The 12772-nt window shown below is 44.5% G+C and overlaps 1 protein-coding gene across 1 annotated transcript in view; it reads left to right on the forward strand.

Moving 5' to 3' along the window:
- Positions 1-7184, forward strand: part of FBLN5 (fibulin 5) — a 29934-nt gene extending 22750 nt beyond the window's left edge. Inside the window, 6 exon segments of the mRNA XM_018558495.1 lie at positions 202-318; positions 794-913; positions 1143-1265; positions 2315-2441; positions 3239-3434; positions 6922-7184. Of these exon segments, the coding sequence (XP_018413997.1) occupies positions 202-318; positions 794-913; positions 1143-1265; positions 2315-2441; positions 3239-3434; positions 6922-7083 (845 nt within the window). The 3' untranslated portion in view covers positions 7084-7184.
- Positions 7185-12772: the final 5588 nt, after the last annotated feature.

A 12772-nucleotide genomic window follows, 5' to 3' on the forward strand; every position in this document is an offset into this window, starting at 1 on the left:
TAAAGAGTGGTGTTCCAAAAACCTCAAACGAACGATAGTTATCTGAAACATTGCAGATGCCCTTCAAATCTATGTGAAGCCAAAACTTTAGTTTGGGATATAGTGAGGAGGTGTTAGAAGCCCCTGTCAAGTCTTTTTTGTTGTCTTGTGTCCTCGCTGGAGAGATTCACACTCATAAATAAAGTTATTTTTTATTTTTAGACATTGATGAATGCCGATACGGGTACTGCCAGCAGCTGTGTGCCAACGTGCCCGGTTCTTACTCCTGCACGTGTAACCCGGGATTTTTGCTGAACACAGATGGAAGATCATGCCAAGGTATGTGGAGGCATCAATATAAACCAGATGGGGAATTGCGATGTGCAAGAACTAAGAAATTTAGTATATGCATTCCCAAAAAGACAAACTGCATTGATGTCACCGGTCTCTAGTGAGTGGATAGGCTGCATTCTCAGTGATGTCACCGGTCTCTAGTGAATGGATAGGCTGCATTCTCAGTGATGTCACCGGTCTCTAGTGAATGGATAGGCTGCATTCTCAGTGATGTCACCGGTCTCTAGTGAATGGATAGGCTGCATTCTCAGTGATGTCACCGGTCTCTAGTGAAGGGATAGGCTGCATTCTCAGTGATGTCACCGGTCTCTAGTGAGTGGATAGGCTGCATCCTCAGTGATGTCACCGGTCTCTAGTGAATGGATAGGCTGCATTTTTAGTAGTCTCGTGTATCCAATGTTAGTTTTTGGTCAGTTGATTTTAATCCGCTATTTCTCTTTTTTTGTTTGCTCAACTCCAGACGTTGATGAATGTACCACACAGAACCCATGTGTCCAAAACTGCGTTAACACTTACGGTTCGTATTTGTGTCGCTGTGAGCCAGGCTATGAGCTGGATGAAGACGGCATCAACTGCACTGGTAAATCTGTTCAACTAATACTAATTCCTGCGTGTACCGCCTCCCATATACTGCACAATATTCCCAAGCAATGCAGCTGAAGTGATGTAGCTTCAAAACATTTTTTTTCGATATTGGCAAATTTCATAGGCCCAACTTTGAGCCTACAAGTGGCTCCGCGTTCACAGTGTGACCTTTTCTGCCCGTTAGATTTGAACATTATATTAGAGATCCCTTCTCTTTATTCCAGATATGGATGAATGCAGTGTTTCAGAGTTCCTTTGCCAGCACCATTGTGTCAATGAGCCCGGATCATACTACTGCAGCTGTCCGAACGGCTATGTGCTGCTTGATGACAGTCGGACATGTCAAGGTGAGTGACTAGAGCCACATCAAGTAAAATGTTAATAATATAATGAGTCTATAAAATAAACAATGCCATTCCTCCTGCACTTCCATATAACAGTACCCGTGCATGAAGGCCAGGTGTAAGCTCTTTATTGCCCCCTCTATAATGTTACAGCACTCTATCAATCTCTAGATAGTGGCTGTGGAAATTTACTTTACTTAGTCTTACTTTAGCATCCCTTATCTGTCCCTTTCCTATACTACCTATTACTACTACCTAATACCTACTTCAGCCAAAATGGGGGGAAAAAAATAGTTCCAATCAGGAAAGGTAAAATTATATAATTCTATCTAGAAAGACTGTGTATAGTTTGACTTTACCTTCAAAAGTCTGATTTCCAAGCTGAGTTTTCACAGCTGATATCTAGGGATTGCTGGAGAGGGATGTGCCCACACTGCCCAGAGAAGAAAAGTGATGGATATGAGGGTGGGCACCATCCTTGACGCTGCTCCTTAAGCCCGTTCCCACTGCACGATATGCAAATCGCGCGTTTGTCGCGCGATTTGCATATTGTGCGACATCGCGAGATTTGCCGCGCGATGTCGCGTTCAAGCTTGAATCGCGGCTAAATCCGCTCAAAAAAGGGTCCTGCTGTAGCGACACACGACCCGCGACACCAGGACCCTTTGCCCCATTGGATTGCATTGGAGCGCGATATCGCGCGGTAATTTGCCGCGATATCGCGGGAATTACCGCGCGTTAAATCGCTCAATGTGAACGGGGTCTTAAAGAATGAAGGATTTGCTTGATTTCAGAGGGATTTTCCTAAATGGTTGACAATGTCTTTGCACGATAAAGAGTATCCTGGATTCCATAAATGGCTACTGCCATTTAATAATACCTTTTTTATATGACCCGATCCTGCCTGAGAATTGCATTACCCCGTTGGGTCAGGGCAGCAATGGACACCCTGGTGGGCACCCTTAGCTTGTAATAAGGCCTAGATGCCAGCTGATTCCAGAGTGTTTCAATATATACTGTTGCTGTGTGATTTGTACATTGCTGTTTTCCAGATATCGATGAATGTGACACGGGGAACAATACCTGCACTGCTCAGCAGACGTGCTTCAACATCCCTGGAACCTACAAGTGTTTAGATCCCGTGCGATGTGAGGAGCCGTACATCCAGATCAATGACAAGTGAGTGCAGACGAATATGACTTATGACTGTAGAGTGCAATCAAGATTACAGGGCCTATGGCAGCAAATAATGATTCCAGCAGAGTATTATTAGGCTGCCCTGAGCTATTTCTTCCTTTGTATGTGCCATATGTTTCAAATTTTATGTTTCAAGTCGAAAATCCAGCCAATTCAATTTTGTAAGTAAATTGCACCAATTTAGAAAGCTTACTGATAACTTAGATCACTTATACCGCTCTATACACAGCAAAATCCATTTTGTTTAATAAAGACGTTTGGAGAAGGAGGCGGCATTATTTTTTTTGTATGCTGCATGAAACCCAATTGTTTTATCTTGTCTGTGTTTTTAGAAATTGGGAAATTAGGTGGAAGTTAGCGGTCCCTCTTCTGAGTCATTTATTTAGGTCGTCTTCTAGCACAATAGATGCAAGGAGAGCGTAAAAAAACAGCCCTCAGAGAACTTGTCCAGCATTTACTTCTGCCGACCAGCATTCACTTCTGCCGACCACAAAGTGTGAATGTATTTGGGAATACAGGAAGCAGAGAGAAGGTGGCAATGCAGTGCTGGACATGGGAAGTACACTGCGAGTGATCCTGCGGAGAGCTGCAGGATGACTGCTGGCAGAAGATAAATCTCAGGTTAAGCTAAATTGAGTAGATTTTGGAACTTTAGTACATTGGCAACATTCAGTGGATAGCATTAGTAGCTCATTGATTGGTTAAACTTGTCAGGAATTTTATTACCGAGTCACTATACCACCCACATCACACCTTTAATTTGTATTTCTTCATCCTAGTCGCTGTATGTGTCCTGTGGAGAACCCCACCTGCCGGGACGAGCCTTTCACCATTGTGCACAGACACATGGACATCTTTTCCAACAGCCGGGTCCCTTTAGACATCTTCCAGATGCAAGCCACCAGCCGCTACCCCGGCGTCTACTACATCTTCCAGATCAAATCCGGAAATGAGGGGAGAGAATTCTACATGAGGGTAAGAGGATTGTAGAAAATGATACAGAAAAACACCTAATGTCCCCAAACACATTACATCCTCAACATGACCAACCACAGGACACCATCATAATACAATTCTAACAGGACACCATCATAATACAATTCTATTACACTCTATACATAGAGCGCTACAACCACCAACATGGCCGACCACTGGACATAGTCATAATACAATTCTATTACACTCTATACATAGAACACTACAACCCCCAACATGACCGACCACTGGACACATCGGAATACAATTCTATTACACTCTATAAATAGAACACTACAACCCCCAACATGACCGACCACTGGACACCATCATAATACAATTCTATTACACTCTATACATAGAGCACTACAACCACCAACATGACCAACCACAGGACACCATCATAATACAATTCTATTACACTTTATACATACATTACAACCCCCAACATGACCGACCACTGGGCACATCATAATACAATTCTATTACACTCTATACATAGAACATTATAACCCCAACATGACCCACCACTGGACATAGTCATACAATTCTATTACACTCTACCTAGAACACTACAACTCCCAACATGACTGACCACTGCATATGATATTATATTACTGTATCACTCTAAAAACAAGTGATGAGACCTTCTGGTTGAGAGGCCCAAGAAAAGCCTGAATAACTTTTTAATTTTTGTTTTTTATTACAAGTTGGTGGTCCTCGCGTTCAGACCATTGTGGATAGGCTAAAGTGCAGCTGTAATGAATATAGGGACCCTCTTATAAAACATGCTGGTTGCCTGGCCTTGTTAAACCCTTTGGCTTCAATACTAAGGCCCCGTTCACACCTTTCCGTTTTGTCGGGCGTTCAAGGCTCTATGAACGCTCTACAAAACGTACAACCATGAAAATCCCATTGTTTTCTATGGGTATGGTTCACACCTTTCCGTATTTCCGCCCGTCTGAACGCGCTACAAAACGGCTGACGCCCAAACAAGTACATGTACTTCTTTGGGCCGTTTTGGAGGGCGTTTTTCATTGGGATACAGCCAAGTAGCCTTCGGAATCGCGCGACGGTCGCGCAATTTTTTTACCGCGATTCCGCGTGACGTTCGCGCGACAGACGTGCATACGTAATACGCCTAGGTGTGAACCCAGCCTAAGAGTCACTACCCTGAATCAAGCATACAGATCACAAAAGTCAGGAAGTCCTTACCTGCTCACTTGTTTCAGATCAGAGATTTAACCCTTGCACTGCCACTAACGTATGCCATACTGGCAGCGGGCCCCTTTAAACAAACTCAGCCACCGGGGACTCTGTTCACATGTGTAAAGCTGACTGTTGGCGTTACACTGGAAGCGATTCCTTCAGCTGAGGGGGGCCAGTATAGTCTGGGCCCCCACGTTTGCCGATCCAATGCACTTTGAATGGGGCTGCAAGCGATGCTGATTGCATCACTTGCGGAGTAGCAGAGACCAGGAAAGAAGCCACTGACGCTCAATCTGCGCTCCAGTAGCCTCTTTGGAGTGGGAAGGTGACACTAGGGGTCTAATAGACCCCTAATGTCACCTTTAAAGAGATCCTGTCGCCACTAGTATGCTATCACATAGGGGGCTTGTAAACTAAGGACTAAGCCCTCGTTCACACCTGAACGTTTTGTAGCGCGTTCTACGCTCGACAAACGCTCTACAAAACGCTCAAAAATATAAATCCCATTGTATTCAATGGTCTCGTTCCCACCTTGGCGTATTTCACTACGTTAAAAAAAAAGCGGTAATAAAATTAAATAAAATAATTGTAAACAATTTGGGCAATATAAATTAGTTTGCTCGTATCTCATTTTTGATAAAAGTTTGAGTTTAATATTACTTTAACCCTCGAATTGCTGAGGGAGCCCCACGGCAGGGTTGTTTTTTTTTTTTTTTTACCCATATAATCAGTGCTGTAGTCTCCTGTAAACTGTAGGTATAACTAATGGATTTTCCATACATTCAGGGTTGACTATATTCGTACGAGCACACAGTGTATGACGTGTAGAGCTGTTTTTTTTATAGATCAGTAAATAAATGTTGTTTGGACAACAACTATTAATGGCTTAATCTGCTGCAACATGTGAGAGGTAGAACACCTTGACATCCTGTACTGGGTGTATATATAGACCTGTATGTTCACACTCTGATATATAGGGGCCCCTGGGCAAGCTACAGGTTTTGTTTATTTTCTCAGTGAACAAGACACCATCATAATACAATTCTATTACATTCTATACCTAGAACACTACAACCCCCAACATGGCCGACCACTGGACATGATAATAATACAATTCTATTACATTCTATACCTAGAACACTACAACCCACAACATGGCCGACCACTGGACACCATCCTAATACAATTCTATTACACTCTATACCTAGAACACTACAACTTCCAACATGGCCGACCACTGGACATGATCATAATACAATTCTATTACACTCTATACATAGAGCACTACAACCCCCAACATGGCCAACCACTAGACATGATAATAATACAATTCTATTACACTCTATACCTAGAACACTACAAGCCCCAACATGGTCAACCACTGGACATGATCATAATACAATTCTATTACATTCTATACCTAGAACACTACAACCCCCAACATGGCCGACCACTGGACATGATGATAATACAATTCTATTAAACTTTATACCTAGAACACTACAACCCCCAACATGGCCAACCACTGGACACCATCCTAATACAATTCTATTACATTCTATACCTAGAACACTACAACCGCCAACATGGCCGACCCCTGGACATGATAATAATACAATTCTATTACATTCTATACCTAGAACACTACAACCGCCAACATGGCCGACCCCTGGACATGATAATAATACAATTCTATTACATTCTATACCTAGAACACTACAACCGCCAACATGGCCGACCCCTGGACATGATAATAATACAATTCTATTACACTCTATACATAGAGCACTACAACCCCCAACATGGCCGACCACTGGACATAATCATAATACATTTCTATTACATTCTATTCGTTCTGAATTTAATGCAACCGATTCAGACAAATTTCTACAAATGGTATTGTGCAGTTGCTGTTTTTTGCCCTGAATGTAATGCTCTCCATACACGTCAAGGCCAAGAGAAAAATCCCTCCATATACCCATTCATGCTAAACAACATGGATAGAGGAACCTCTGCCGGTAACGGTATAGAGACAGCCACAGGACACGCGTTTTGCTTGAATCCTTGAACAGTGATTGCATCTGATAGGATGCTGTCACTATTCGGCTAATAATTTTCCACCCAGCTCAGTCGATTTTTAAATTGATTGTCGTCTCCCCCTGGCTCAAATTTTGGCTGATTCAGCAGCAAATATCGATCCATGTATGACTCCAGCCTGAACTACAGCCAGGCGGAACACACTGATCAGCCATAACATTGTGACCACTGAGAGGTGAAGTGAATAACATTGATTATCGGGTTACAATGGCACCTGGAAGTGGGGAAAGGGCCACGTGACCTGGTCTTGGACCTAGAGATGGTCTCCGTGAACACCGTGGTCAACTTCAGAGGCAGCTCCATCATCCGCTTGAGGATATTTGTGTCTCCGCAATCGTTCTGAGCCAGTTCTTATTAATGTGATGACATCGCCCCTGTCCTGGTGCGCAGTCTTGTCAGGTTACATGCCTAGGAGGCACCCCGGGTGAGCCCAGCTAGACGTGTGACCACACTACACATTGTACATCTGAGCAAGAAGCGTTACATTCCATCTCCACTTTTATTAATAGATCCCATCCACATGCATTACATGGATATTGGCAAACGTTATTGCCGATATTTACCTGCTTGTGCTCTATAGATACAGACTTTAAGTACATTATAAAGAAATTCTGACTGATTAGTATAACTGACCCATATTGGTACAGAGTTGTCATTTCCCATCCACAGATTTCAGAATGAAATACATATACTGTGAGCTCTATAATATATACCAAAGACAGTGCAAGATATATATATATATTAGGGCTGTGGAAATTAAAGATTCATTTCTCGATTAATCGTTAAACTTTTTGATCGATTAAAATTATTTTGATCGCTAATGAAAACACTTCCGGGAGTCCCATCGGCGATCTGGTGACGTCACCGGACTCCTCCCCCCTTCCCTTCTTTAGCCGTCACGGACATCGACGTCACCGGACTCCTCCCCCCTTCCCCAAGTGGCTCCGTCGACTAACGAAGGGATGAGATTAATAACGTGCTGGTTCATTTTATGACTTCATTGCTGTGTTGTATGTGTATAGGCCAATGTAGTTGGATCTGTATGTGCGTTATAATTAATCGAAATTAATCGATTAATCTATTTTTAAAAAAATAGATTAAATCGAACACAAATTTTTTTATAATTACCAGCCCTAATATATATATATACACCATTGTTTCTCCAGCCCCTGTGAACTGTGTCGCACCAGGAAAGGGGTCTTATTTAAGCAATATACTTTATTTGAATGTTTTTGTTTACTTTCAAAACTGAAAACTTAAATTTTAAAAATTGCTTTTTTTTTTTTTGGTGAAGAATTTCAGAAAATAAAATGTTTTGGAAATACGTCTGCGTCACGAGTTGTTTCATTTTATAAGTTCACATAACAGGGCAAAATGTAAGGAAAAGAAAAGTTACCTTTTTAAAATTTTGGATATGTTTGGAAACTTAAGAACACCGACAGTTTGTTTCCTGATTTTTGTCTGTGTCCCGTCAAGAGATTTCTCTTTTACTTCCTGTCCATGAGTTGCAGCAGGAAGTGGAAATCTCTCCAAATCGCGGTCGTCACCAGAACAGGTTTACCCGTTGGGAGATTTCCCGTCACCTCTTGTTCCTGTGACAACTCTACAATGTTGGATACAAATGGACAGAATGTTCACTGCCAAATCAGTTCTACATAAGAATGACAGGAAGTGACATCTTTTGCTTTAATATTGTTGTTCTATGGGGGGCGTGGCCGAGATGTGAAGCAGAGCGGACGTGTCTGAGGGAGCTCCGCCGCCACACTGATATTGTTGTTCTATGTCTAGGGCTCCGAGGATCCGATTTGTATAACTTTATATTTGTCTCCCTAGACCAGGGGTAGCCAAACTCTGGACCTCCAGCTGTGGTGGAACTACAAAGCACACGAGGCATTGCAAGATTCTCACAGCCACAGACATGACTCCCGGAGAGAAATGCATCATGGGATTTGTAGTTTCATCAAATCCGTGCCCCGAACCAAAACGAGCAGTTAACGAGTTCTGGTTCTTAAAGGAGAACTATGGGTCAGGGCTTTTCCCCATAGTTCTCCTTAGGGTAACGGGAGGACACAAACTAGCGTGCTCCCGTCACCCTAAGCTTAGTATAGCAAAACAAATGACAAACGCACTCAAATGCACAGGATCGAGCGAGCGCCGGTATGTATTCACTCACTTCCCGATCTACTGAGCTGACCTGTGACAGTTTCATTGTCACAGGTCGGCTCAGATTATGAGGCTGAGTGAAAATCACTCACCTCATAATTCTCCTTTAAGTCCATCTTCAACCCCTCGAAGATCGTTTACATCCTGAACCCCAAGTCTTCTCTCTCCTGCCTACAAGTGCACTGTACAGCCCTGCACTGTAGATGTCTATGGGGATTTACAGTGCAGGCGTTGCCAATCGAGAGAGGACTTGCAGGCCGGGTTCTGTTCGGTCAATGGAAGGGGTCAAAAAAAGAATAAGGCCTCTTTCACACCAGGGCGTATGGTGAGCCCGGTCAATCGCGCACGCTTCGACTCGCATAAACGATATGTGCACAAGCGCAGAACGCGTTAGCATCCCCATTATTAGGTAATGGCATCCCAATCATAGCTGAGCATATACATGCGCGGGGGGGGACACACACAGAACACGTCACTAAATTTGCAACATGTACTGCTTTTCCGTGGTTGTCACGTGCCCAAGGACCCGATGGGGACATGCACCAAATGCAGGAAACAAAGTCCCACAAACGTGTGGGAACGTGCTTTTCCGCGATGAGTGTCCCCGCTACACCTTGGTGTGAACGGAGCCTAAGTGTACGTTGTTTCGAAGGGAGCTTATCCTGTAACATCCTACAGGCCAAACATAGCACAACTAAGCCGTGACAGGCAAAGGGATCACACAAAAGTCCAATTTACTGCCCTGTACATGTAAATGGTGAACATCATCATTATTATTATTATACAGGATTTATATAGTTCCAACAGAAACATGAAGATGTTTTGTGTGTGCAGCTGTTAATATAATAATTGAGTTTATCTTGCCATTTGCAGTACAACTCTGAGTGCAAAAATTGAAAATGGTCTATTAGGCTACGGCGCGCTATTGTGCACGCTGGTTGTCTAATGTTCTAAAATGGACTTTTAATGTGCGAAAGGTTGCAGACCCCGGGGCTAGGTCTTTTCAGAGCAAAAACAAATATATTGTTACAAAGAAAAAGTGATTGCGAGAGGACAGTCTGTCTTCAGTGCAAATAATGAACAATAGAGGTAGCTGGGACTGGCCGCTGGTTACTAAACATCGGAGTGCAGGAATGACGGAAGTAACAGAGGGAGGTGCGTGAACAATGGGGCAAGATGTTACCTGATGAAAGGAAAAAAAGCACAGTAAAAAAAAAAAAAAAAAAGTCTTGTTTAGTTTTGGATAAAACAACTTGGACACGATCTTATTTAATTAATATGTTCCAACCTTTTGTATTCCAAGGACTGTACAAGGGACAGGGCAGGAAAGATGACTTTATCGGTGAAATAGATTGACATTACGTGTGTTGGGAGAGCGCCAAACCCAAAACAAGATGGAACTATATAGCTGGGTATACACGTGTATACTTTTATTGCTCAACCTGCCGGCTGAATGAAGAAAATATAACAGATTCCTCCATCAACGCTAAGGCCTCATTCACATGAGAATCGTCCGGCGCGTACAGCTCCGTGCTGCGTGCACGGCCGTATCGGGCAGCTCCCGGGAAGGACAGGTGCTGCGTGTGATTAGTACACAGCCCCCGTCCTTCTCTATGGGAGTACACCGCCATACGCCGCCCTACGCTCACCCCAAGTGCAGGTCTGTACAGGTGCTGGTTTTCCGGCTCGGACGCAGACAGGATCCATCCTGTAAGCGTACGAGTACATACACCAGCACGGACGTGCAGGGCGGGTGAGCGTATGACCGCGTACTCCCATAGAGTATGCATCCCCTGTCCTTCCCAGGAGCTGCCCGATACGTCCGTGCACGCAGCACGGAGCTGTACATGCCGGCCTTTTCTTGTGTGAATGAGTCCTTACAAGTGTTCGGCTTGGAGTTTTCCAACCTGCTCCTTCTATCAGCTGAGCGAGGAATGGCGGGTGGAAGGGGGATTGGAGAACGCTAGTGTATGTCCTCCCGTCACCCTTAGGAGAAGCCCTAACCGCATAGTTCTCCTTTAGGGCTGCCAATGCACCACAATGGATGGGGGGGAAATGCAGCACAGCCCAATGCACGGTATGCTCGTTGCGGTGCTCTCTGGTGCATTGTGTGTTGCACTTTACTGTACCATGCATTGGGGTGCCAATCACAATAAAGAGCACCGCAATGCAAGGTACTGTATTGCCATGTGCTGTGGCAATACAGGTTAATGTGCGTGTTTCAGTGTCCGTTGCCACAATGCACAAGTGTGAATGGGCCCTAAATGTCCCCCTTACTCTGGGCCCTAAATGTCCCCCTTACTCTGGGCCCTAAATGTCCCCCTTACTCTGGGCCCAAAGTCTACAGTTACCATTTGGTACACATAAATCTGTGTCTCTGCTTCCTATAAATGAGCACAGGATGTATAGACGGCAGGGAGCTCTCTCTTCTGTACACAGCTTTCTATGAAGTGCAGCCTGTGCTGCTTTCTATCCGTCTGATAATTGTATTTTAAATCCAATAATTCTGCTACAGTCATCTCCCTAATCCTTCTCCGGGTGGAGCTTTGTGTCACTGCTGACCAGGGAGAGTCTCCGCGCTGTCACACAGGGAGTGCTGTACTCCTACAGCCGACATTAGCTTTAAAGCTGAACTACAGGCACAAAAAAAATTTTATTGGAATTTTTTTCTCAATAGCCGCAAAGGATATAAATCCACATTGTACCCTTACTCTGGGCCCTAAATGTCCCCCTTACTCTGGGCCCAAAGTCTACAGTTACCATTTGGTACACATAAATCTGTGTCTCTGCTTCCTATAAATGAGCACAGGATGTATAGACGGCAGGGAGCTCTCTCTTCTGTACACAGCTTTCTATGAAGTGCAGCCTGTGCTGCTTTCTATCCGTCTGATAATTGTATTTTAAATCCAATAATTCTGCTACAGTCATCTCCCTAATCCTTCTCCGGGTGGAGCTTTGTGTCACTGCTGACCAGGGAGAGTCTCCGCGCTGTCACACAGGGAGTGCTGTACTCCTACAGCCGACATTAGCTTTAAAGCTGAACTACAGGCACAAAAAAAATTTTATTGGAATTTTTTTCTCAATAGCCGCAAAGGATATAAATCCACATTGTGTTCACCAAAAGACTTTGAACACCCAGATATGTCCTCGTAAAAGTAGCAGTGACATCATCATTGAGCTGTGGGAGGGACCCAGTAGATCCCACCTACTACAGGAAACTACAGGGGGGGCGGAGACAAGACCAGTTACCCTGCAGAAGGAGAGAGAGCAGCATTGAGCGGTCTTTATTACAGGAGGGGGCGAAGACAAGACCAGTCACCCTGCACAAGGAGAGAGGGCAGCAGTGAGCGGTCTTTATTACAGGAGGGGCGAAGACAAGACCAGTCACCCTGCACAAGGAGAGAGGGCAGCAGTGAGCGGTCTTTATTACAGGAGGGGGCGGAGACAAGACCAGTCACCCTACACAAGGAGAGAGGGCAGCAGTGAGTGGTCTTTATTACAGGAGGGGGCGGAGATAAGACCAGTCACCTTGTACAAGGAGACAGAGCAGCAGTGACTGGTCTTTATTACAGGAGGGGGGCAGAGACAAGACCAGTCACCCTGCACAAGAAGAGAGAGCAGCAGTGAGCGGTCTTTATTACAGGAGGGGGCGGAGACAATACCAGTCACCCTGCACAAGAAGAGAGAGCAGCAGTGAGCGGTCTTTATTACAGGAGGGGGCGGAGACAATACCAGTCACCCTGCACAAGAAGAGAGAGCAGCAGTGAGCGGTCTTTATTACAGGAGGGGGCGGAGACAATACCAGTCACCCTGCACAAGAAGAGAGAGCAGCAGTGAGCGGTCTTTATTACAGGAGGGGGCGGAGACAA

Source organism: Nanorana parkeri, unplaced genomic scaffold (genome assembly GCF_000935625.1).
Source record: "Nanorana parkeri isolate BGI_ZX_2015 unplaced genomic scaffold, ASM93562v1 scaffold344, whole genome shotgun sequence".
NCBI lineage: Eukaryota > Metazoa > Chordata > Amphibia > Anura > Dicroglossidae > Nanorana > Nanorana parkeri.